A 26,886-nucleotide genomic window follows, 5' to 3' on the forward strand; every position below is an offset into this window, starting at 1 on the left:
TAGTGCAAAGTGCACTTCTTACATTGCTCCCTGCCCTCTTCAAAGCCTAAATACTGAAACATATGCAAATTTGCAGATTACCTGCTATTATCTAAGTGAAGGCATCTGAAAATCAGCAATAATCCTGTCTCCCACGTTTATCAGGAAAGGAGCCTATGAGAGAAGCAAAATTCAGCCATGTTGGAACGCTCAATCCCAGAGGGGTGTGTTACACAGTTCTCCTTCTCTGGCCCGGCTTGCCATAGGACTTCCGCTGTCACCTGCGGAAGTACGCCAGAGGGAAGCTACTTTGAGACCGTTACAGTCCCCTGGTCAGAGCTAGCCATGACGAGGACTTCTACGTGCATATACCACTTTTTTGTTTTGAGCTGGTATATTTTCCTCAATTTTTATATCTCACAACAAGGAGAGGATCCGCGGAAATCCAAAGTCTTTCTAAATGGTGGACAATGGAAGTACTTAACATTCCTTAACCTGGTAAGTCCATTCGGCTGTATCAGGAAGCAAGCTATTTGTCTGTAATATCAGTGCCTCTACACATAACACCTTTGGATTTTATCAAGTACAAAATTCCAATATTTGTCTTTCTTCTTCACTGTTTGTTTGTGAGTTTTGGCATTCTCTTTTACTTGACAATTTGCTCTGAGAAACCCCATTTTGGAGTTATCCATAGTTACCTTTTGTGCTACTTGTTAAATGCTCTTTTGAAAAGAATCTTGTCTTGAAGTTCTTCTCAGATGAGCCCAAGTGGGGAACTAAACTAATGGTTTCACCATGGGACTGACTACATATGCAGGAGGAATTTTGAACTTTGCTTGGGGGAGTCTGTGAGGGAAGGCAGAGTGGTGCATGTTGCGTGGGAAGTGCAATTTCCAGTGGAGGAATAATGCCCTTTTATAGCACACACAGACTAACAGATTTATCTAAGAAAAGCAAATACATTTTGCCATGTTCGGATCCCACTTCAATTTTTTATAGGCTCAGGCTCCATCTTAAAGGACAAATCACCCAACCAAATGGCAAATACACATTTTCAACTATTTACAAACCAATCACATCACTTGATCCTTTCTTGTCTCCCTAGCCCAGCTGACCACAATCTGATGAATGAAGTGATGAAGTGTGAATGAATGGGAGAAAAATAGGTTTTTAAAAAATGTTTTGGAAATATGTAAAATTATTTTTAGAGTTAAAAGCTAAACATGCTGCAGGCTTTGGGGATGCTAATTAAAGTTTTGAGATTTTTAACCTAAATGTAGGGTACCATATAAACATCTGATTGCAGAAACTAGACAAAATATTCCAGTTCTTTGGCATCATAATCCTAGGCAGAGGTAATGCATGGTAAAAAAAAAAAAAAAAAGAAGATGACTCTCTGTAATGCTAAGGAGAGGAAATTCAGAAGGTTCAAATCAAAGAAGCCTGGAAGTTCAGCTTCCTCCTCTCTGGTAACTTGCTGGCTTTTGATTTTGAGATTTGAGCCCTGAATACAGTTCTACTGTGCCTGAAAACTATCAAGGTGATGGCTTGTTTCAATAATAGAATTTTATGAAAAAACAAGTAAATAGAAAATAACAAAAAATGATTTTGTGGAATTAGAATCATACAGTAAAAGTCTCAGCTTGATGTATCTATTAGCTTCACATTAAGAATAGTCAAGGTAAAGAGAGCAGTGTCAGCCAGGATTGATGATCTAATCAAATCCAAATTCTAGTATGGTTGTCCTCCCTCACACTAAGCATGGCTAAGAGCAGATTCATCACTGACTCCCAAACCCCATCTCCCTGGCTTCTTAATTATAGCTCGGTTACATGTCCCAGAGGCACCATATTTCCAAGAATGGAAAAAGACACTCATCTGTCCAGGATACTTATTTCCTAGTGTTAACTCCCTGACTAATAGCCACCAAATCCTGTGTCTTCCCTCTTACTAGGTTCATCCCTTCTTCCCCAATCTTACCGCCCCTCTCATTGTAGGTGTTTATTAGTTGGTACCTAGATGACCAGATCACCTCTTCACTGTCCTCCCATTATCAGTCCATCCATCACTCAGATTTCAGATTAATCTTCCCAAAGAACTGTTCTGGGTTTTGTTTCGCTTCAAACATCATAAGCCTGCTTGAGAAGTGTGGTCAGCTACTCAAGAAACCACAGGGGCTCCCTCCTACCTTACAGGACCAATCTAAACTCCTGATTTAAGAGCTCACCTGCCTACTTGGCCGTCGGGCGCTCGCCTCCCTAGGAAGGTTGGTCTATTCTCCAGGAAGGCCTGTGTCTTCTCCAGTGTTGGTCCCTAGGCTTTTGCTGTCACTGTTCTACCCATATGCACACTATCCTTGAATGAAAGGCCTACCTGCTTCTACACCACCTGCTGCTTTCACAGACCACCTGAAATCCCATATTCTCCTTAAAATCTCTGCTGAGCAACTCTAAACCAAATTCGTTTTTTCCTTTCCCTGAATTTTTACGGCTTCTCTCAGTCTCCGCTTATTTATGTATAGTATTGTTTTCTCATTTCCACCCACATGTGATTCTCAACATTTCAATCAAATTGTAAGTGGCTCCCAAACAGGAGTTTTGTCTCCTAAGTCTTTGCCAGCCCTGACGTTCTAGGATTCTACACTGTATTTGCCACAGTGGCTGGCGCAGATTATCCCCATAATAAAAGCTGGGTGCCTTGGTATGTTGACTGGACTTGACCTCACTTTTCTGTATTCCTGAGCAGTATAGTCTCTTCTGACATCTTCTGACCCTTGAAATGGGCAGAGAGGGGCTTCCCTATGGCTGTTTCCTTTCTGCTGTTAGGTGTCATCCTGAAATTGTGACTTAATGCAACGTTTTCCAACTGGTGAAGATGGGTTGAATGTGTTTTAGAGGATCAATTTAAGGTCAAACTTCAAATACGTGACATCACATGAAATACTGCGCCTTAAAATTTCTAGCTCTTGAGGTCTTGTGGGCTGATTAATGGTTGTGTTTCCTAATGATTAATTAGTGTTAACTAACGAATAATTCGTTAACGGTTGCGTTTATAAAGTCACAGAGGTCTCATAACTTGCTATAACACTCTTAAATTCATTTTATGTAAACATATTGAAGTCAGTACCCCATCCTGCTTTCCAGGAAATTTACATCCCGCCCCTTTAAACAGCTTTCATTTCTAGTTGGCTGAATATCCGTCATGGCCCCTAAGAACAAAGTCCAACTTAATGCAAGTCAGCATTCTAAGTGGGCCCCATTTCCTCCCGGAGCTACCCCAGGGGCTTCAAAGGATTGATGCCTGGGGCATGAGGTGAGTTAGTGGGGGTGCCACTGAGGAATGGCGACCAATTCCTGCCTAGTGCCTAAGGAGAGTAAAGGAAGAAGAGGAGAGAGGTGAGTCTCTGTCTAATGAGGGAGTAAACTGACCCCAGGGAAGAGGCAGCCAATTCCCCGCTGGGAGGGAAGGCAGTATAGCTTAGTGGGCATAAGCAGGAGCTCTAGGATTATGAGCTCTCTGGGATGGTTCCTCAGTTCCACCTCCTACTGACCCTGGTCTGGGTATTTCTTTGTCTTCTATTTACAAATCTGTCAAATAGTGCATAACCACAGAGTGACCGTAAGGGACAAAGGACGTAAGGGAAGCACTCAGAATGGTGTAAGAAGTGGAAAACGGAATGAGGAGATAGGAGAGTGCTGGTGAGCTTCTAGCCATCTCATCTTTGAGTACAGAAGGGATGGTGCAGAGGGGAGGGTAATTTGGGGGGACATCAGTCCCCTCACTGAGCACCATGGGTGCTGGGTCATGGATTCAGGCAAGGGTCACCCAACTGTCTCACTGCTCAAGTACTTCCCTCCACAGGCTTCACACTTCAGCTTCCCAGCTAGAGGAGGACCACTGTGGAGTCAATGCTTTCCCTATATAATAGTTGCCTAGGTGGATGCCCTCAGGCACTGGGGAAGCCCTAGAGCTAGAGTCTGCAAGCTCAGGCAGAGGGTAGTGAATCCTGCTGAATGCGGTAGCCCCCAGGAGCTGGGCAAGGAGACAAGGCAGTGCTGTGGACATCCTCGGGTGCTCACGTTGGCTCAGGCTTCCAGTGCCTGGGTCTTCCACAATGTTGTGTTCCCTCCTCTCCATCCACTCCACTTCCACCCAGGGACTGTCCCTGACCCCAGGGAATGCAAGCTGGGGAGAGGGGACAGAGGGATTTTTCAGCTGCAATTGAAATCGGCTTGCAGAATTCATAAGAGTTTGCTGGGTTTTCCTCTTTTTAAAAATAAACTTCCTTCTGAAACATGGTTAGAGGTGGTGCCTCATAACTGGGATCTCCAGGGGAGATTCTGGGCGGGCCCCTCCCTGTTTCCCTCCCCCCACTTCACCAACAGAGGCATGACATTGCCCTCCTCTCTTCATATAAAGCTGCCCAAGCCGCAGGCAGCTCTGACCTTATTATCGTCAAGCTCTCAGGATGACAACAGCCACTTCATTACATAGGTCCTCAGGGATGGCAAAGCAGGGCCAGGGGAAGAGAGATCCTTGAGAGATCCTTGGGGACGTTCCATCGTTCAAACTCCAAGGTAGCCCATGAACAGTGAGAAGACAGGGATCCATTTATAGTATATAGAACCCACTGCGATACTTGGGGCCAACCTTTAATTTCCATCATCGGGTTAATATATTCATCTGTGGAACTCTTAAGCTCAGCAGACTCAGAAATACACTTAACTGTCTATTCCACAAAAATGCTTAAGATCACTGTTTTTACCTCTCAGATAGTTGAAAGAATGAGGGCTGAGGGAAGGGAAGAGTCACCACCAGCACCCAAAATAAAACAGCTGTGGTTTACTGAGTAACCATGACAGCATTTTGGTAGGTTCCTTGTGCACAGTATAAAGATTAGTGATCGAAGGCCTAGCTTCTGGAGCCAGACTGCCTGGGTGCCACTCACTTGCCATGTGCTCTTGAGTGAGTTACCTAACTCCTCTGTGCCTCATATGTAGTGGATCTGTGGTGCGGCACACAGATTCCCCTACCTCCTCAGCATCAAGGTACTCATTCCCCAGCTCCTGGGAGAAGGGGTGCTGCCTGCTGGTGACTCATAGCTGAGCTCTCATCCCACAACTGTCCTCAGCAGAAGGGAGCTACCTGGACCAAGGCTTAAGACCTCCCTGAGGTTGCTGCGTGCAAAGACTGGTTGACCTGGGCTACAAAGGCTGGGCTCCAGGACAACTCTGAAGGGACAGCTCAACTCCAGGGCTCCTTCGGGGATTAGCTGATTCCATGCAACTGTACTGCCCTTCCGGTTTTCCTGGTGCTCAGTCCTTCTCCCTCCCTCCCCCTCCCTCTTCTCATGGATGTTCTGAGAGCACTCCTCCATGAACACCCTTCAGGCAGATCTCAGCATCTCACTCCATGAACACCCTTCAGGCAGATCTCAGCATCTCAGATTCTGTTTCCCAAGGAACCTGGCCTACAAAACGTAAAATGGTAAATGTACCAAAAAGGTTCCTCCTCTTCTGCCGCCTCTTCTTCTTCCTAATAAAGACATATTAACATAGAACCTGCCCTGGTCTGTATTATGCCTAACTTCTGGCACCTAAGAGACATTCTGTGAATGTTGGCTGCATGAATAAATGATCAGAACATAACTCTTAACTGGTAAGAGCCACTTTCTAGAGAACCCCATCCCACCTGTAAGACAGCCTACCGCACGGCCATCCTACTGCTACACTGAAGCCAGCTGTTATCAGCTATACAACACTGGCTAAGCATTCTTACAAATCTTCCTTCCAACCTGTCCCTCAATGTTCTTAGTTTCTTCTCTTTATTTTCTTGTGTTCTTCATATCAGTTCTTCTCCCATGTTCTCGATCTCATTCTTTCATCTGTTTCATAAGCTCAATGCACATGAATAATGTCTGAAATATAATATTACATATAATACAGATATATTTGACAAACTTCCTCTACCTGTCCCAGATGCCACCACCCTCACCACCACAGTTATACAAAATGCTCGTCACAATGAGTCCCCATTTGCTGTTTTATTCTGAATTAATCTCCACGGCAAGCGTTGCATCATTCTGAAGGCGAGACCTGAGAAAGTCCCGGCCTGTCTGAGTCAGGCACAGAGAGCTGAGCTGGGCGTTGGATTACTTGACTCATTCAGTCAGAGTTGTAATGTCTTGCTCAGGAAACTTGTGGAATCTCCCTCTCTGGAATTATTTTTAAATGAAGAAATTCTCATTTCCTGGGATAGTTTAAGAGGATTCTGGCTTAGAGCAAGGAAAATAAACTTGACGACTTAGAAAGGTTAAGCTTCTGTGTTTTCAAGATTGTTGTGAATTTTGTGAAGACATATGAATGTAAAAATGAAACATCCTTTAGCTATGGTTTCTCAAGTTGCACTAGTTATTAAAAAAAATGTAAATTAAGCTCTCCCAGGTGGTAAGTTTGTCAGCTAGCAACAAAAATGGAAGACAGCTAACAATCTTAGATCAGCAGTATTTCAGAAGAAAGGACAGATGGAATTAGGGAAGAACTGGTAGAAAAAAATTAAATCAGACAGCAGCAACTCTGAAGTAAACCCTCACCAAGAAGATACCGTTAACTCTGCTTTTCTGAGCGGCCCAAATAGTTGAGAAATGTAAACAACAGTAATTTTGCTGTAAGAGTCGTAAAAGGCGGCCAGTTGTTGCTATCTTCTTTCAATGCTACTCTATTAGTTTGCTGGGGCTGCCATAAAAACGTACCACAGACTGGGGAGCTTACACAACAGAAACTTCCTCAGAGTTCTAGAGGCCAGCAGTCCAAGATCAAGTTGTTAGCAGGGTTGGTTTCTACAAGCCTCTCTCCTTGGCTTGTGGATGGCTGCCTTCTCCCTGTGTCTTCACGTGGTCTACCCTCTGTGTGGGTCTGGGTCCTAATCTCCTCTTCTTCTAAGGACACCAGTCCTACTGGATTAGGGCCCACCCTACTGTCCTCATTGTAACTTAATCACCTCTTTAAAGATCCTGTCTCCAAATACAGCCACTTCCTGAGGTACTGAGGGTTATAACTTCAAATATGAATTTTGGGGGCATACAATTCAGTCCCTAACAGCTGCCATTTTCCCCCTTGACTATTCCTTCTGTGAGTGTCTTATAAACATCCCCGTGTACTGTCCTTAGAGAATGAGCAGACCAGTGTCTGGTTTTGTGAGCTGATGCAAACCTGCCCTTGAGGCCCTGCAGGAGGCCTCCCCATTGAGTAAGCCCATGCCACCTCCCTCTCCTTGCTCGCCAGCTCTGCTGTGTGGATCCTCTATGCCCTAGTTCTCGCCTGTTTATTTCTTTTGGCAACACCCTAGCGCCCCCCCCCGGGCTCCTATGCAGGGGCTCATAAATATTCCTTGTTGACACAGATGATGGCGCATCAACGTGGGTTAAGATCGATGGAGACCAGGCTGCCTCACGCACACAGCTGGCATCTCTCCAAAGTGACATATGCCTGTGAAATAACGTGTGAGCTGAGGGGAGAGGGGGAGAAGTGATTGGCAAGTTTGTGGTGTGGAGCAAATTTTTATCGGTGAAGGAGAAGCCACGGAGGCTCTGAGTAATGTGTTCTTTCCCCAGTCCAATTTCCACATTCTGTGACTGGGAAAGGCAAGAGAAAGTCAGGACGAGCTTGACTCATGCTGACGCTAGGAAGCTCTCGCTAAGGAAAGCGGTCACAGGGACTTCACATGCTGGGTGGAGGCGGCCTCTCCCCAAGGAGGGAAAACCTGGCAGGCACTCAGCGCTCAGTGGGAGATTAGTTGCTGTGTGGATTAATTGCTGTGTTGATAGAAAGGTGCAGGCCTCCTCACCGGGGCCCAGGCCCCTCGTCTGCCCTTCCTAACTCCAGCAGCTGCCTGCTATGGCCTCAGGGGTGAGCTGAGAGCTGCTGGGGAAGAAGGGGAGAGAAGGAGACTTCTCCTAGCATTCAGTGCAAAGACAGCACTCCAATTCTGCAGTGCTCAGGGCTCAACGGCAAAAGTAAACGACGAGTATTGGGGTGGCAGCCTCTTCATGGCATTTAAAACTGTAGCCCACCCTCCCTGGAGTGGCCCCTTCTGGCTTGAAGCTTCCTCCTCCCTCAGGGCCATGGGGTTCTTGCACATTCCTGATTTTCTACCATCTGATCATTCTTTGCTACTTTGCTTCCCCCTTAGCCCTTCTGTCCCTTAGAGGAGGGCATTTCCTCAGCATTTGCTTCCCACTTCTCTCCTCTTCCCTTTGTCCTCTCTTTAGAAACCTCATCCCACCATGTGGGCTCATCTCCGCAGCCCCGCCTCCCTGGAGGCTACCAGGTCTGCATTTCCAAATGGAAGTTCCTCTAGGCAAGTGGTTCTCAACCTTGGCTGCCCTGATTACAATCACCTGGGAGAATGTTTTAAGATCCTGAAGCCTAGGCTGCACCCCCAGACTCATTAAATTAGAATCTTTGGGAGTGAGAATCAGGCATCGGTATTTTTTGAAGTCATTTTTAATTCTCCCACCTGGAGATAATGGTCTCTTTTTCTGAACTCCCACAGTGCTTTATCCTTATTCTTAGAAACCTGACACATCACATGGTGTGTGTGGTTTCTTTAAAGTCTGGCTCAAGAAGCAGACTTTGGGTTTCAAATCCTGGCCTTGATATTTATCAACCATTAGACTTTAGACAAGTTTATTTAACTCTCTGTGCCTCAGTTTCCTCACCTGTAAAATGGGAAGTGGGGAAGGAATAATAGGACTTACCTCATAAGGTTGTTATAAGAAATTAAAAGCTTAGATCAGTGGCCAGCACATAACAAGAAATCAATAAAAGCCAGCTATTACAAGAAAAAAAAAAGTCAGCTATTATAGTTTTGAGTAGTCAGTAAGATTTTTAAGTGATAAATTTATGTCTAATCCAGTGGTTCTAGAACTTTAGCGTATACACAGAGCACCTGGGAGTTTATTGAAAAACAAATTCCTGGGCCCCATTCCCAGAGATTCTGATTCCATAGTCTGGGGTGGGGCTGAGGGCCTGCATTTCTAACAAGCTTTGGGGTGATGCTGGTACTGCTGGTCTGAGGACCCCCGTGGGGACCTCGCTGGCCTAATCCACCTCTGTGTCCTCTCCTGCCCACCCTTCAGCCTGAGGAGTGGCAGGAGGCCAACCCTGCGAGAGGTTTCCTAGGGTTCAGAGCTCAGAGCTTGTTCCCCAAAAGCCGACTTGGTTGATCATTAGTCCAGATGCCCAGGTTCCAGACCTTGTCTGACTCAGACTCACAGCAGAGTCCAGGCTGTTCCTTTTGTACCAGTCAGAGCTTTCAAGGAATAGGATTGATTCTGAAGCAGTAACTCAAAACCAACTCCAACTCTGTACTCTTGTGACCCTTAAATTAGAAGCCGTGGGTTTGTGGAACACTGTAAGAATGGACAAAGTCTGTTCTGATTGTGATCTTGTGTCCTTGAAAAAGGCCCTGCTTCTTTTTTACCTTCAAGGCCCTCAGGTACCGAGAGATGCACCCGAGCCCACGGCTTGCTGTGTAGCCCTGTGGATTTAAATCACTCCCTCACACAGACTGTCTCTGTGAGGTCCTCAGAGGCCTTCTCCTCTGGCTTCTCCCTCAGAAAGGCAAGCTGCCATGCTGCGGGTCTCCCTCAGGAGAGCACAGAGCTCCTTCATGGGGCTCTTGATGCTGATTCTGGCTTCTCTAATGAGATTGCAACACTAGGCATTTAAAAATTTTTTTCTTCCTAGGAAGAGGCCAGAATATATCTACCATTGTGTCTGGTGCTCTGCCCTTGTGCTGTTTATCTGGTTTCTCCCACCTCTGTGCAGCCAAGCTATCTATCTCATTACATTCTCCTTTTAAGCTGACTCTATTCTGTTTCCATTTTAGCTCAAGTCCATTATGCTAAATACTGTACACATTATTATCCCCTAAACAACTTTACACAATCGGTTTTAGTGATCAAGGTCAGGGCCCAGCAAGTTGCAAGACCAACCTTCGAACTGGCTCCCAACCGAAACAGCCAGCGGCCCCTCCTTCTCAAATCAACACTGCTCCCAGAGGGATGGTGCTTCATGTCAGTGAAGAATGTATTAATTAAAGGAATGAAAAGGTCCTCATTTGTTGTAATGAATTTAGTCCTTGCAGGCCCTTTTCTACGGGGTGGCCTGTCTGGAAGATGTGCTGAAACGAGCTAAAGGGAAAAAAGACATTAAGTTCATAACAGCCTTCAGAGACCTGCTTTTCACCACGCTGGCTTTTCCGATATCTGCAGTAAGTTTACAAAGATGTGCAGGTAATATAATACACATGTCATATGGACTGACACTTCTCCTGGGCAGCAAGGAGCCCATTATTATAATCCAGGGCAACTGCATTTGCATAAATGGCCTGAGGACTGCATAGCACTGCCCAGTGTCTTCGGGGAAATAAGGCACATTAACTGACAAGATTTATCATTAGCTTTTGTACCTTTGTGAACGTTTGATACAAGATCCTTATTACTGTCTAACAGGGAAGTCTGAAGGACTTTTCTTAACCAAAATACAACTGCGATGACCTTGGTTCCGTCAGGGTGATGGGAATGGAGGCTGCTGAGGAGGCAGATGACTAATTTCCCTTTCATACATCTTGTTTCACTTGCTGCAATAAGCATTTGTTACTTCTGCAAGTGGAAACCATTAAAAAAAAAAGGTATGAAAACTTTCAAAGTTGACACTTTGAAATGGAGGAGAGAGAGGCTGTTTGAAATACCTGGTGTGGGACACATGGTGGGTGACTCACGCATTTTGTTGAATGAATGGACACTGGGAAGAAGCAAGACATATATATACAAGGGACAGTCGGCTTGTTGCTGATACTGTCCACATTTCTACAACATTGCGCATGTTTTCATTCATTAGTTAGAATGGAAACAAACTGAGACCAGGCACACGGGCTGCCCAGCAGGGCCTATAATTAGAAATGATTATCTCTTTCTACCCGTCATCATTCCATTTCCTATAGTATTGAGACCTCAAACTTAAATCCAAAATGAAACTCTCCAAACACTAATGATGAGCTCGCAGATAACGGAGTGAGTACTGGCATTCCAGTTTTACTCTGCAGGACACCTCCTCCTCCACCCCCAAAAATCTTCTAGAGAGGCTAAGGTTTTTTTTTGTATCAATGGAGTTTATTCATTTTTTAAGACTTAGAAATTGAGCCTTTGGAATTTAAGAAGATCGTTAGAAGATTAATAGTTATTTTTCCCCATCTCTCCATTGATTTTGTAGCATGGAAGACAGACACTTTGAAAAGATAGCCAAGGGGTACAAGAGGATGGGGATCAATCCAAAGTTCTGAGCAATAAGGAGATCCAACTCTCTGTTAACTAGCTTGTGAATTACCCTGGGAGCTTGTCACCTATCCTCGCCCCAGCCTTCCTGCTTCCCCTTGCCATGCCTGTTTAGAGAGTGGGCAACGCAAGTGGAAGACTCAAGCCATTCCATGTGGCTGCTCTCAGCACTCCTGGTAAAGCTCAGAGAAGAGAGAAGTCATTGGTTAAAATGAAATGGTCTGCGAATCCCATTTATCTACATCCTCTCTGCCTGCCACAATGACAAATAATTGATCCCTAACTCTCTGAAATCCCCAGAGACTGGGTATTGTAATTCTACAATAAATAATTTTTTCCTTCATTTAGTATTTCATTATGTATATATAGGAATGTATCTTTAAAACTGGCATCTATTTTTATTTTGCTACGTTTCCTTGATTATCTTAGGAAGCACTCATTGAAAATAAACCTAATGATACTATTTTTGTGTTCTATTTTCCAGTTTGTATTTTTGTCATTCTGGATCCTCTTTCTCTACGATCGAGAACTCGTTTACCCTAAGGCCCTAGATGGTATCTTTCCAGTGTGGTTGAATCATGCAATGGTGAGTGAAAGGAAAATTTAGTGAATACAGAACAGCAATTAACCTCTGTTCTGAGAACTCCAAGTGCCTTATTTATGTTTCCAAACTGCTCCTCAACCCCCAAAATCCCATTCACTCCTCCCTCTTCATCCCGTCGCTATTTATTTAAAGAACACTTTGAGAATACGAAATGAACAAAAAGCGGTGCTGTAACTGGAGATACAGAGAGCAGATGGGATGTCCAGGCAAGACTCTTTGCCAAGTTGCTTATGAAGTTATTGAAAAGACATGAAACCATAAGGGCAAGCAAACTCTTGGAGCCTGCAGTCCTGAAAGAGAAGTAACTTCAGCAAATAACATGTAATGAATTCCTATCTAGGAATGGAATCAAGCAAGCTTTAAAAATAATCCACCCTGGATGTTAACTAGACTTGTGGTGGTGAACATTTTGCAATACATACAAATATCAAATCATTATGTTGTACACCTGAAACTAATATGCTATACGTGTCAATTATACCTCAAAAAAATCCACCCAAATGTCCAAAGAATAACTCACGGCTCAGAAGCAGCTTCTTAGCTAACACTTGATCACAACTATTTATCACAGATGATTTACACATTTCTGCTTCCCATTTGGGTTTTTATTCATGTATTTATTTTTGAGGGGCTGAAGAGTAACCAGAACCTGTTCTGAGTTATTCGGGGCACAGTATCTGAATACCAGTAACAGTGGCCTGGACAAGCAGAGCTGGAGCAGGACTGTCCAGGCCTTGGATGAAGGAGGTCTGAGTCACCAGCACCACACGCACAGAGTAACCAAAGTACTTGCTCCGCTTCTCAGTATTTACAAATGTATTTCCACATTAGTCAGGAATTCAGAAGGAGGTCTGAGAGTCTGTGAAGCCAATGACATTTAAAAACCAGGGGGGGCTTCCCTGGTGGCGCAGTGGTTGAGAGTCCGTCTGCCGATGCAGGGGACGCGGGTTCGTGCCCCGGTCCGGGAAGATCCCACATGCCGTGGAGCGGCTGGGCCCGTGAGCCGTGGCCGCTGAGCCTGCGCGTCCGGAGCCTGTGCTCCGCAACGGGAGAGGCCACAGCAGTGAGAGGCCCGCGTACCGCAAAAAAAAAAAAAAAAAAAACAAAACAAAACAGGGGGAAGTCACAAGGGAGTAGCATATCAAGGCTCCTCAGGTTCACAGACTTTCTTCTACCTCCAACTTCTCCACTGTCTTAAAACTCACATGATTACCAATTTGGAAAAGCAGCTCAGTCCACCATGTGCCCTGCCCCCCACCCCTCAGAAAAACGTACTTTCACTTTAAATATGTGCTCAGTGAGATACTAATTAATTAACTAAGGTATACAAGTCCCGATCTCATTTAGAGTTCAGGACCAAAAACTATATATTTAATAAGTCCCACCTCCCCGAGACCCGTCCTACCAGCTTCTTTTTGTCCGATCACCTCCTCATCTTCCCAGTTTCCCATTAACGTTGATCTGAAACCCCTACACAGGGAATATTGTGGCTTTTTATGGCACTTAGACTATATTAAGTATGTTCCTCAAATAGGAGCCCATTTAATTCATACAACTTTCTTTAGATAACAATTACAATCCTGGATTTTTCCAAATTAAAAAAATAAAAACTCTAAAAGGTTAAGTGATTTGCCTGGGGCCACTGAGCTCATAATTCACTCTTCCTTGCCTTGTACTATAGTAAGTGCAGAACTTGTGGTTCAGTCTAGTTTCATAATTCACCAGGCAATCAAAAAGGATGTCACTGCTTGATTAACAAAGCAAAGTGAGAATTCTCACTTAAAAAAATCCAAAATCCCCATCTGTATGCTAATAAGCCAAAACCCTACTTAAGAAAATGAAGCGATTTGGGACAACTGACTGAGCTGGATGTTACTAAAATAAAAAGGCAGAGTATTGAAAGTGTCTTTTATTTGGAGCCAAACACATATATCAAATACCTTTTCAAGGTTTTGTTAGCTCAGCTAGTAGTTTTCCTACAACTATTACAAGCTTCCTACCTCTTTGGGGTACCATTTTCCACATGGAAGTAAGATTAGATTTCTTCCAAATAGTTGTGATGGTGATGCCCAGCATTCGTGACCTTGCTAAACAGCCATATGGACTTTTGGTAATTTTGGAAGCAGATAGCTTGATAATGTATGTCATATCTATCAGTTAATTAGCAGGGCAGATAATATACAACAGAGAACATAAAATATTCGTGTGCCTTCACAACCTGGGGGTTTCTTTTGACCCTGCTCTCTGCCTTTTGGTCAATCAAGTAACCTGAATCCCTTAGAGAGAAGGGGCTAGGGTCCAAAAAAGTGGAATGACAGTAAAAAAGAGAAAAGAAGAGGCAACCTGCCTTGGGTCAGACACAGACTCTTCTGTGATTCTGTTAATTTAACTGGAGAAACTCCCAATGGAGCCACTTCTAGTGAAAATGTTGGCATCAGCAAAACCAGCATTGGGTGCTCCTAACGGGGTCATCCCCAAACGTCCATGCTTCCGTATGGTGTCTGCTCCAAATCCAGTGTGCTCGTGACTGCATCTCATCCCTCTTCCCCAAACTGTGTCCCTTACTCTGGACATTTTCTGTCCTCACTATCAAATACTCCTGGTCTATTACCTCAAGGAATGCTCTCTGTTGACTTTTTAAATACTAGTATAAAAGAATATGGAAATGGCTGTTACTGGGTTAATTTGTTGACACTTTCTGCATTTTAACAGTGTCCTTCCATGACAACTCAAATGAGTAAATACCCAGAAACCACCACTGTGGCAGCCAAAGTGAGGATGGGAGGTCACTGGTACTAGTTGCTTCCATGCAGGGCTGGGCCTGATCTTAAAATGAATCACTTCCTGTATTGCTCCTTTTTTTCTTCCACAATATAAGAATTATTGCTGTACACAGCCAGCGTCATACTTTCCTGAAGGTTCTTGCATTTCGCAACAGTCTTTATGTTTACTATCCTAGCCTTAGCTCTGGAATATTCTCCCTGTTGCCATTTGCATTGCTGCCCTGGGTTTTATGAGTAGGATTTGTCAGATTAAGAAATACCACTCTCCCCTTTGACACAGTGTAGTTCTAAAACCTTCATGATTCATCAAGTCTTTGGGCTCCTCCCAACCCAACCCTTCTAGCTCATTCTAGACTTGCCGTTGCAGTAGATCGTTCAAAGCTGACTATCATCTCTAATGGACATTTTTCTATCCTTGTTATATATTCAAACCAAACAGTAACATCAGTGTAATATTTGCATCAACCGTGGGCAGGCTGCCTTATTTAAAGTAGATCAACCGGACTGTTTTATTGCTAAGCTGTTCTCCAGTCTTCAAGAAAGAAGGGAAAGAATAGCAAAGTACTCCTCCAGGTTTTGCCAGGAAAACATTAACTCCTCAGGCATTATCTAAATGACTACTCAAGATAGAACCAGAACAGATAGATTCAAACAGCAGGAAGAGGACTCAGTAACTGAGGAAACGCTCAGATCCTAACCTGAAGGGAGCTGGGGGAACTTATTTCTCCGGAAGTCAACCTAAACCATTCAGGTTTCCCTAAAGGAGAGGGAAGAGATGAGAGAACCCCCCCAGAGGCCCTCCACATTTGAGATCAGTACACGATTATTGAGCAAGTTACAAGCACCTGATAAACTACCGAGGACTGCATACATGGTTATGATCACGTAAGACTCTCAATCCATGATCACACAGCTTTAGAACTGGAAAGGCTTCATTTATATTAATGGAGATTTCAAAACAATCTGCTCTTAAGAGACAGGCCTCGGCTCTTTAAATCGGAGGAAATACCAAATCCAGCCACCTAGTTATTGAATGTGTTGTCATTTATTCACTTGAAATAAAATAATGATTAAGTACCGGCTATAAGGGTTAACACCAAGATGGACATTTGACAAGGGTTTTGACTTCTGGCAACCTTAAGTCTGGTGGAGCCTAGTTTACACACACAACGTTGAAATAATACAAATAACAGTTAATGCTAATACAAGACATTGACATAGATGGTGTCATGCAGCGGTATGTTATTATTGCCAAGTGAATGACATAGACAGGAGGGCTGCTATGCCCCTTGTGTCCCAGCCTGGCTGTGACAGGCATGTGGGTCATGATTGGACAACCTGGAAGGCCTTTTAGCCCTCTCTGGGGGCTTGCTGGGGAGTCAAAATGTCAAGGGAAACTCTAAACCTTCCAGTTTCTTCCTCACTCACAGTATGCCACATGTTGTCCATCACTAAATTCAGGCCCCAGTCTCAGATTTTTCTCTCCCACCCGTAAGCTTGGTTGTGAAACTGCTGGGCGGCTAGGCAGAGGTAGGTGAGTCCTAATGAGTAAAGAAGGTCACCTGTGGGGACATCAGCATCAAAAGGCCCCCCTTTGTCCTCAACGTTACAAACCCCTCGCCCATGCCTCCTCGGTTCTTTACCCCAGCGCTTCTGGGCAGAGAGGACCCACAGTCTAGATATCTCTGGATAGCTCAGTGGTTTTCAGCCTTTAGGAAACAGAACACTTTGTGAATCTGAGGAAATCTAGGAACACTTTCCCAAGGAAAGCACAAATAACCATAAAATTTTGTGTACAATCTTAGCAGGTTCATAGACCCTCAAAATTCCATTTATGGACCGCAGGTTAAAATTCCCTGACATAACTGAACATATACTTGAAAACTGGGCCCCCAGATGAGCTCTAATGCTGAGTTCAAATAAAAAATACAAAATCAAGAATTATTCATGGGGTGACAAGAGAAGTTTGAGATATGATTCCCAACCTCAAGAAGCTTAAATTATAGTTTTATCTATACACATACTCCCACCCAGTTGTTTAACTTGCTGTAAGTAGAGGCTGTGTTCTGAAGGAACTCTGGCAGAACATTTGCCACAGTTAAAAACAGCCCCCCGCCCCTCCAGTATTATTCCCCAGAAAGTCCATGTCGGAAAAGGAAGAGGGTCCTGGTCAGGGTTCCTATGGGGAACTCCACCTCCCATCTACTTCTGTTTCCACATGATATAAGACAACAGCCAGAGTATGTTCTGCTGATACAGCAGCGTCCCGGCCCATGTCACTCACAGGGTGGTAAGTGAAATCCTTTGGAGGCTTGGTCTAAGTCTGCAGACGTGCTGTGCTTGTGCTCGGTATAGATCTGGAATGTAGAGCCATCAGGATTTACTGAATATCTGGCAAGAAAAAAAAGGGAGATAAGATTATTAGCTTAAGACACAGGGGAGGTATGGATAGAGATGGTAGGGGAGGTGCAAGGATTGTGGAGAAGGAAATTGTTTTGTCTGGACATGTTTGAGATGCCAATTAGACAACAAACTTTAGATGCAGAATAGGCAGCTGGACACATAAGCCTAGGGGAGATTTCTGGACTGGTGACATAAATTTGGCTGTCTTCATTATAAAGATTGTTTTTAAAGTTAAATAAGATCACCTAGGGAGTAAGTATGGTTAGAGAAGATATCCCAGAGCTAAGCCTTAGAACATTCCAACTTTCAGTACTTGGGAGGAAAAACAGGAGAATTCAACAGAGGAGATTGAAAAGGAGATGCCAGTGAGTTAGGAGGAAATCCAGTGCAGTTTAGTCTCCTGGAAGTCAAGTATATAAATGTTTCAAGAGGAAGTCTTCTACGTCAAAAGCTGCTGAGAGGTCAAGTAAGAACGACACTGTAAGATGATCATTGGATTTGCAGTAATGAACTCTCTGGTGACTTGTACAAGAGCAGTTTGTTTGTTTGTTTTGCTGTACGCAGGCCTCTCACTGTTGTGGCCTCTCCCGTTGTGGAGCACAGGCTCTGGACGCGCAGGCTCAGCGACCATGGCTCACGGGCTCAGCCGCTCCGCGGCACGTGGGATCTTCCCGGACCGGGGCACGAACCCGCGTCCCCTGCATCGGCAGGCGGACTCTCAACCACTGCACCACCAGGGAAGCCCAACAAGAGCAGTCTGACTCGGGGGAGGGGAGAGCCTTGGTAGTGCTGTATGTATTAGTTTCCTGCTGCTACTGTAACAAATAAACGCAAACTTAAATGGCTTAAAGCAATACAAATTATCTTACAGTTGTAGATGTCAGAAGTTCAAAATGGGTCTCATGGGATAAAGTCAAGGTGTCAGCAGAGCAGCATTCCTTCTGGAAGCTCTAGAGGAGAATCTGTTTCCTTCCCTCTTCCATCTACAGTCTGTCTGCCTTCTTTGATTCACGGTCTCTTCCTCCTTCATATCTGTTGTACCATTAAATTCTAAAATCTTCTCTGGCCATTTTCTACCCTAGACCAAGTCCACATTAGAAAGGGAAACGATGACTGCCAACAATGACCAGAAAATGGTGCTGGGAAATAACTGGTCATGTGACTCTAGAGAGGGAAGAGCTGCCCTAGCTAAGCCGACGGCGTACCACAGGAAAGATCCTTTCTCAGAGCATTGCTCTACATCTCTGAGCAAGAATGAAGATAGAATCGTTTATCAGACCCTGATATTTACTTGGATTTTTTTTTCAGGTTTAATCACTACAGTGTTATAAAGAGTTGCCCTCTTGTTTTAAAACACTTTATTCATTCCATTCGCTTCCTAATCTAAGGTAGCTTAGACTCTCCAGTGGCACTGGAGAAACACTGGGTTAAATGAATGCTTAAAGCTCAGCAGAGAAGTCAGAAGCTAAGCTGGGATTAGGAAGCAGAGTTAGCTGGGTAAGGACAATAAAGCCATCTTTATTGTCCTTACTTAATTGTCCTTACTTATTGTCCTCCTTAAGGAGGTCTTAAGGTAAACACAGGAGATTCTGATAATGAACTGCCAAAGGATTACCAGTCCACTTAAGGTTTTATATAACTAGAACCAAGCAATCACAGTGCCCACTTTCTTCATCTCTTGAGAGCAGAAACCAGAATGGTGGAAGTATATCCTTTTAAAAACAAAATCCCAGTTCTGAGAATTTCCAGTGTGTGCTGAACAGCAGCTTGCTTTTACGATTCCATTATCCAGTAAACACATCCCAATTTCAAAATCAAAGTCAAAGATTTTTAATGATCAAAACCTATACCCGTCTTCTAAGAAGTTACTGGGAATTTGAATAATTGAAATCATTCGGTGTCCTTGAGGGTTCGCTAGCGGGTCTCCCCTCCTGTGTGATGTAATTAGTCCCCACTTCCATGGCAACCACGGGTAATACTACCAACAGGAAGAATGACTTTATGCTGGAGAATAACCAAGGTGGAGAAACTCACAAGAGAAGATCCTAAACCTCTCTGATATACCGAAAGAAATAAAATCTAAGTGGGTAGGAGAGGACAAAAGTCCCATGATCTCAGAGCAGAAGTGAAAATGCCCACGAGAAGCCTGGTGGAGGGTGTGAGAGCCTTCTCCACAGATTTGAACGGACATCCCCTTCCTGATTAGGGAGCCAGCACAGAAAAGCCCCCTTCATGCTTCTAGTTACTTCATAACCCCGCAGGCAGACACTCGGACAGCTGCAGAGTCCCGTCCTTGAACAGGGAGCTGCTGACAGGCTCTCAACCAGCCTCCACATCTTTTTCCCTGGTCTCTTTATCTTCTCTGCCTACAGAGCAACCACTTGTGCCTAATTGGGAATTGAGCTTTTCCAAGTCCTCTAATCTTACTCTCACCTCCAGGTCCTTGGATTATCAGCCAGTAGATGATTTCTTGTCTGCTTTATTCCACTTGCCCACATATTATCCACCCATCACATGGATTCCTAGCTCTCACATGCTTATGTCCTAAGTTTTGAATTCTCAGCCCTGCCCTTCATTCCTCTCAATCCGATGGGCACAGTCATTAATATATAGGTACCTGCGTTCCCAACTGCTTCCTAAATCTCAACAACTCTTCCAACCTACCACTAGCCTTACTTATCAGCTTCATCCTTTTTCTATCACCTTCACGTATTCACTAGACTCATTTACTTTCTCTAAAAGTTTATAATTAGAGCAAAGCTAAAGAAGAGTGAGAACATGGGAACAAGAATGAGCTCTTTCTCTAGGGACTTCATGCATGTTGAGCCATGTGAGACAGGGGCCACTGCCAGAGTCTGTGAGCGTGTGAGCAAAAGGTTTGCTCAAAGTGGAGCTCCTGCTTTTATGCTCAGTGATTCTACTCTGAGTGTATACTTGCAGTCTTTTAACAGTGGTCTGATAAAAGGGCCCAGATGCCATTTAAAGAGCATCTCCATTAATACAAAAATCTATAGGCATGTTGGTGCACACTCCATGTACTCACTCAAAGAATCAGCTATCTAATTCTGAATGCTGAGAAACAGTAAAAACCTGATGTTAGAAACAAGCTTGCTGATCAGGGCGCAAGAGGGCATGGCCATTGCTTGAAAATGCTGTTCTTGCTATTGTCTTAGTACATATGACTAACAGACAATAATATAGTGATATTTCCCTTTTTACCCAATTCATGTTTGACGATAAATATTCTTTTGTAGCAATGACTGGCAGAGACACTAAAATACTTAACCTATCAAATAGTATTTAATAAAAGTCTTTTGTCTCCTATCAACCCAGGGACTTCAGTTTAAGCCTTATATGTGGGAACATTTTAATTAATATGCATACTTTTTCTGACATATTTTAAAATACTCTGCTAACCTAATAATGTCAGAGTTAGTGGCATTAAAATATCATGATGATCACAGAAATTGTAAGCCTAGAAAAAAAGGTGCTTAAGAAATATTTGTTGAATGATATTTGACAACTGGAATATTAAGCTGCATATCCACAGGGAATGACACAATCTTAGTGGTATCTTTTGAGGTGGTGACTTTTAGAGCGTGGTGCAGACAGTCCAAGACATCTCCAGGTACAGGTCATCAGGAAATGGACCATCTGGTGAATCATAGTCTATCTTCACAAAAGTCCTTTCACATCTGTTAAGGTTCTTCTTGGGCTAAAAAGTTGGACGGGATAAATTATTAGGAAGAAAAGTGCTGCAGCTTGATGCCTAAGAGTTGGTTTGGGATGAGTGGAAGCAAAATGTCTTAGCCCTGTGTCTCAGTTGCAAAAATAATTGATCTCAGATGTTTTCTACAAGTTAATTTTTGATTTCATGAAAACAATTGACAAGTGCCAGAAAACCTCAATTCTGGTCCCATTTCTGCCATTGTCTTGCTGTGTGATTTTTGGAAAAGCTAACAGACCTACACTGGGTATTGGTTCCTTGAAACAGGTGTGTTTACTGTTCTTAATTCTCAGTGATGCTATTAGGAGCACATAAAATAATACGTGTGCAACATAAAGTGCTATCCGTGATCCGTAACAACCTATGCCAAATTGTTGTCAACTTGGAATCACTGTCACCCCTCCTCCATTCTCCTCTGCATAGCAAGGGATAAGCCTGGAATCACACACAAGGTCCTAGAATCCCTTTCTCCATATGGTTCCAGGTGAGAGTCAGCCAATGACAGGCACTCTCAGGAGACGTGAAAGTGAGGACGCCTTTTTCTCTAGTGGCAGTTGAGAGCAGATGTGCAGACACGAGGTTAGCATCAACTTCTGGACAAGCACCCAGGAATCACAGGCTTTATACTACAGGCAGCGAGGGGGCAGAGACTTCTGAGATTTACCACTTCTGAGCCAGCTCCCTCAAACCATCCCCTTGTAGTAGAAGTTTCCCTCACTTTTACGGCTTTGACCTTTCCAATAACTAAAACCTTCATCCTTGGAATTCCTCAATGGGCTTCCCTGTTCCTGATGGGATCCCGACTGATAATGACCATAAATTCCTGCATCCTTCCAAATCATGCCCACAACCCTTAGCAGGAGGAGAAAGTTATCCACCCAAAGGAAACAAGGTCCCGAGTGCCGACCATTTCTGGCCATAGAGAGCAACAGTAGCCTGAAACAAACAAACATACAAACATCACAAGACACCTCAAACGCTGAAAAAAATATTTTAAAAATATTTGTAAACATTTGACTTACGGACAAGAAAATAATGGAAATTCCCCAAAGTTAAAACAAAACAGAAGAGGAGCTAAGAAAGAGAGTGAGATGCAGGCAATATCTGAAGAGAGCATCACTGATTATTTCTTGGAATTTATGAAAAATTAATCCTCAGAGTCAAGAAGTGCCAAAAAAAAAAAAAAAAAAAAGACACACAGGACACAGGGCAGACATCTAGTCACTTGTATGACATCACAGACACCTTAGACAGAAAGATCCTAGAACCAGCCAGATTAATAAAATGGATTTCCCAAAAAGTAACCACTGTTACACTGATAGCTGATTTCTCAATACCAACAAAGAAGCCAGAAGAAGTGGAATAACAGCTTCAAAGTACTGAAGAAAAAAAGAGCCAACCTATTTACTCTCCGAAAGTATCTTGTGAAACAGGGACAAAGTAAAGACATTTTCAGACACAGGAAAACAGACGTTATCACCCACAGACCCTCAGTAATGGAAAATGCTAAAGGTCGTACTTCAGGAAGAAGGAAAATGATCTCAGAAGGGAGGTACGAGATACCAAAAACAATGGCAAGCAATGTGTTCAGTTTATGGTGACTTTAAAATAAAAGAATGAATTAAAATCCTGGATGCAAACAGAATGTAAGTTGAGAGAGGGCTGATTAGAATTAAGGCACGCTAAGCCCCCCTGGATTGCTGGTGGGGAGGGGCTAGAAATAATGACTTACATTAGCCGTTACTACATTAAATACGCGTGTTTTAATGTCTAGAATAGCCACATACAAATGGAGTGTATGACTTATGCATCAGTAGAAAAGGAAAAACTAAACAGAAAAAAAAAAATAAACTGATGAGAGTTGGAATCCATGGTCAGAGACTGTTCTAAGGTGTGGAGAAAAGCATGTGAACAGGACCTGGTATGAGGTAGATTCAAACCCATGAATATGGGAAGTGGCTTATGGTGGAAAGGCCTTTCCTGCAGGAGTAAGTTACCATCCCCCGAGAATCATTTCTACTGTTCCTGCAGGCACAGATCTCTAAATTATGCAACCAACCCCTAATTGAGCTGTTCCAGTTAATAAAGTAGGTGATATGATGGGGGTTGGGGTGCAGGATGGGAAGGTCAGAACATATTTGAGAGTAAAATGCTAAGCTTCTGAAGTACTCATTTTAAAGGGGTAGGCAAAAGAAAAGGGAATTAATGATTAAATCATCCTTTTTGTTCATCCCTTTAGTAGGGACAAGAGCCCTGTTCCCGAAGGCTTATTCCACAGGCCACTATTTAAAAATACTAAATTGTGATGATAGATGAATTTGGTGCAGTGTTCTCCTTTCTAATCCCGGCAGCTGTCCCTGGAGAGGAGGCCCGTAGAGTTCTCTGGCAATTAAGAAGAGGCTCTTGGGCTTCCCTGGTGGCGCAGTGGTTGAGAGTCCGCCTGCCGATGCAGGGGACACGGGTCCGTGCCCTGGTCCGGGAGGATCCCACATGGCGCGGAAAGGCTGGGCCCGTGAGCCATGGCCGCTGAGCCTGCGCGTCTGGAGCCTGTGCTCCGCAACGGGAGAGGCCACAACAGTGAGAGGCCCGCATACCGCAAAAAAAAAAAAAAGAAAAGAAAAGGCTCTTGATCATAAAGTGATCTCTGGAGGTGATCAAATTGCCTGCCTTCCATGCTAGGCAATGTCACAATTAAGCACAAGGTTTGTATCTTTTTTATATTGTGGTGCATGCTGTGTATTCGTTTGTATATAATTAAATTTTCAGGGTTGGGTTGTAATGTCTCAGGATTGTCTGATTTACTTTCCTGTTAATGTCAACATGGGAGTTCTGCACACAAATCTACAGAACAACCTGGACCTACTAGTGAGGGGAGGGGTGAAATGCAAGTTCTATTTGTTACCCGAGATTCCCCCCACTGAGAGATCCAACTGGAAACCAAGTTCTCAGCTCTCCCCAGCTCAGCAATGCCCCAAAATGGAGACTTTGCCAACACAGGCACTGCTTTTCTTTTCCCCAATTTCCCCATCCCTTCTGTTCTTCTATTCTATTCTATTCTGGTGGTTGTGGGGTTGGCTGATTAGGAGTTTCCTTCAGGGCAGAAGGTGCTATTTGCGCCACACGCAAAACAAGCAGGTATGCCTTTCCGAACGGAACAAAGTCCAAGAGCATTGCCCCAGACCCATACGGAATTATCTATACATTCTGCTCATTCCTCTTTTTCTAGCCACCAACTATCTCCACACTGCCAAACCCAGGGCTCCTGTTTCTGCCCCCATCTTACTCTCAGCAGCATTCAGCACACTACACTTCTCGCTCCCTGAAACCGTGCTTTTTTTGGCTCTGTTGCTAGCAGACTGACTAGTTTTCCTCCTACCTCAGTCTCTGGCTGTGTCCTCTACCTGCCCTCTAAGTGATGCCCTCTTTACGGCTTGTCCTGGACCCTCTTTGCCAGTACTCTTTTTCCAGTAACTACTCACATCCATCCCCATGGGTTTAATTCTATCCATGTGCTGAGTCTATAGCTCAGATAGCCTTTGAGTTCCAGACTTGTTTCTCAACTGCCTACCTGACACCGCTGTTACAGGCACACCTATAGGTGTGCCACAGACATCTCTGAATCAACGTGTCCAGAAGTGGACCTGTTATACTCACTGCCAAACCTGTCCTGGGCACCTCCATCTCAGAAAATGGAGTCACCATCCTCCCAACTGCTCAAGACAGAAACCAGCATTGACCTTCCCACCTCCCTCCATCCCACCACCCTCATATCCCATCTATGAACTAATGTCGTCGATGCTACCTCCAAAATATGTAGCAAACCTGTTTGCTTTCTAGTTTGCTTTCTGTTCACTGCCAACACCCTGGTGTCCACCTTCACTTCTCCTCTAAACCACACAATACCTCCAAACTGGTCTTCCTGCTTCCATTCTCAACCTTTTCCATACAGCAGCACGATACACAGGAAATAGTGTCCCCCTTCCCAGTGCTCTGCAGTGGCTCTCCACTACACTTAGAATAAGTGTAGTGGAAACTACACTTATGGGAACTCCTTCCCATGGCCTACAGGCCTGATGAACCTGGCCCCTGCTTAATGCTCCAGACCCCAGTAGAGCCTGTCTCCCCATTACACTATGTTACAGCTCTTCCGGCCTCTGCTTTGTTTCTGTAACTATGAGAGCTCCTTCCCACAACAGGACCTCTGCGTATGGTGTCCCCTTTGCCTGGAATGTTCTCCTTTTGCTCTTCCCTGGCTTTGCTTGTACATTTAAGCTGGTCCCAGCTTAAAAATGACCTCCTCAGAATGACCTTCCCTGACTGCCTTACGTAAAGCATGTGCCTCCGCGTTCCTTCCAATGAGTAGATTCCTGTTTGTTTCCCTTATAGCCCATGTCGTGACTGGTATCTATGTGGCTGTTTACCTGTTTACAGAAAATCTTGCTGATTAGACTGTAAGGTCTACAAGGGCAGGGCCCATATTTGTTTACTGTTTCATCCCCAGCACCTCACGCAGCACCTGGCATGGGGTAGGCGCCTAATGAAGATGGCTGCACGGAAGAATGAAGTCTTTCCCTCTTGCTCTGGTAGCTTCTCTGTGCCCTAGACTGACCCCAGAGTTCCTCCTCAGGGGTAGAGTGAGGTGTGCTGGGACCAAAGGGCATTGGAGGCAGAGAGAAAGCCTTTAGCAGCCCTGCCTTTACAATCTGTGGATGACATGATACGTTTGAAACGTTGAGGTGTTCTTTTGTACAGAAAGTTACAAGTGAGGAAAATTCTAGAGACATTATTGGTACCTTGAAATATCTATGGGGCTTTTCGTTGTTGTATCTGAGACATATGCTATATTAGTGACTGATTTATGTTCAAAGAGATGCACAGAGTCATAGTAATTACATATATTTTGTTAAAGGAGAGATGATGTTTATTCTGATTTGGACTGGACTGTGGCTCAAAAGCGGTTCTGGAAAAACCATTTCCAGGCTTACATTTTCCTCTGTTATCACCATTCTCAGATGTTAATTAGGGAACTGAGTATTCATGTAGCCAAAGAGAGTTCAAACAACCATCAAATCAAGGAAGAAGGGTGGCAGAGGCTGAATTTAAGAACAGGAATGAAGACATGACCACAGAAAAAACCAGATGAAAGAAAAGTGGTCAAAAGAAAGAGGAGAAGAATTGGTTGCAAAACCAGCCTCCTTTTATCTCTGTGAAAGTGTGTGGAAGGCCAATTTCCTCCATTTTTGTTGGTGGGCTAGCAGTGGCTCTGAAAGAGATTCTCTCTCGTTTTTTTTTTTTTTTTTTTTAATGACTGAACCGAGCTGCAAAAGGAGGTCCGACTGCGACCCGGTGGCCCTCGGCGGCCCTTTTTTAAGACCATTTTTTAAAAAGTCTTTATTGAATTTGTTACAATATTGCTTCTGTTTTATGTTTTAGTTTTTTGGCCCCAAGGCATGTGGGATCTTAGCTCCCCAACCAGGGATTGAACCCACACCCCCTGCATTGGAAGGTGAAGTCTTAACCACTGGACCACCAGGGAAATCCCTCTGAGAGAGATTCTTGATAACACACAACCAAGGATTCCTACTGATGAGCAGAAGCTAGTAATGGGGTGCATTAGTATTTGTGAAAAGTGAACCCACGAATGTGGAATTCCACCAATAGAAAGAGAATAACTACTTCGGTGGCTGCCACTGAACCTAATGTTTTTTCTTTCCTTTAACATCTTTATTGGAGTATAACTGCTTTATAATGTTGTGTTAGTTCCTGCTGTATAACAAAGTGAATCAGCTGTATGTATATATATATATATATACATTCCCATATCTCCTCCCTCTTGCGTCTCCCTCCCACCTTCCCTATCCCACCCCTCTAGGTGGTCACAAAGCACTGAGCTGATCTCCCTGTGCTATGCAGCTGCTTCCCACTAGCTAGCTATTTTACATTTGGTACTGTATATATATCAATGCTACTCTCTCACTTCATCCCAGCTTACCCTTCCCTCTCCCCGTGTCATCAAGACCATTCTCTCTGTCTCTGTCTTTATTCCTGTCCT

The 26,886-nt window shown here is 44.0% G+C and overlaps 1 protein-coding gene across 2 annotated transcripts in view; it reads left to right on the forward strand.

Annotated features, from left to right (window-relative positions):
- The first annotated feature begins 286 nt into the window (after positions 1–286).
- Positions 287–26,886, forward strand: part of ADTRP (androgen dependent TFPI regulating protein) — a 70,291-nt gene continuing 43,691 nt past the window's right edge. The window contains exons 1-3 of one of the 2 annotated variants that reach the window (XM_082847315.1): positions 287–477; positions 10,120–10,254; positions 11,802–11,903. In XM_082847315.1, coding sequence (XP_082703441.1) covers positions 325–477; positions 10,120–10,254; positions 11,802–11,903 — 390 coding nt within the window. In that variant the 5' untranslated portion in view covers positions 287–324. The remainder of the gene's footprint in view (positions 478–10,119; positions 10,255–11,801; positions 11,904–26,886) is intronic. The other variant, XM_082847314.1, reaches the window with a different exon arrangement.

This window comes from Leucopleurus acutus, assembly GCF_964270905.1.
Source record: "Leucopleurus acutus genome assembly, chromosome: 10".
NCBI classification, from domain to species: Eukaryota; Metazoa; Chordata; class Mammalia; order Artiodactyla; family Delphinidae; genus Leucopleurus; species Leucopleurus acutus.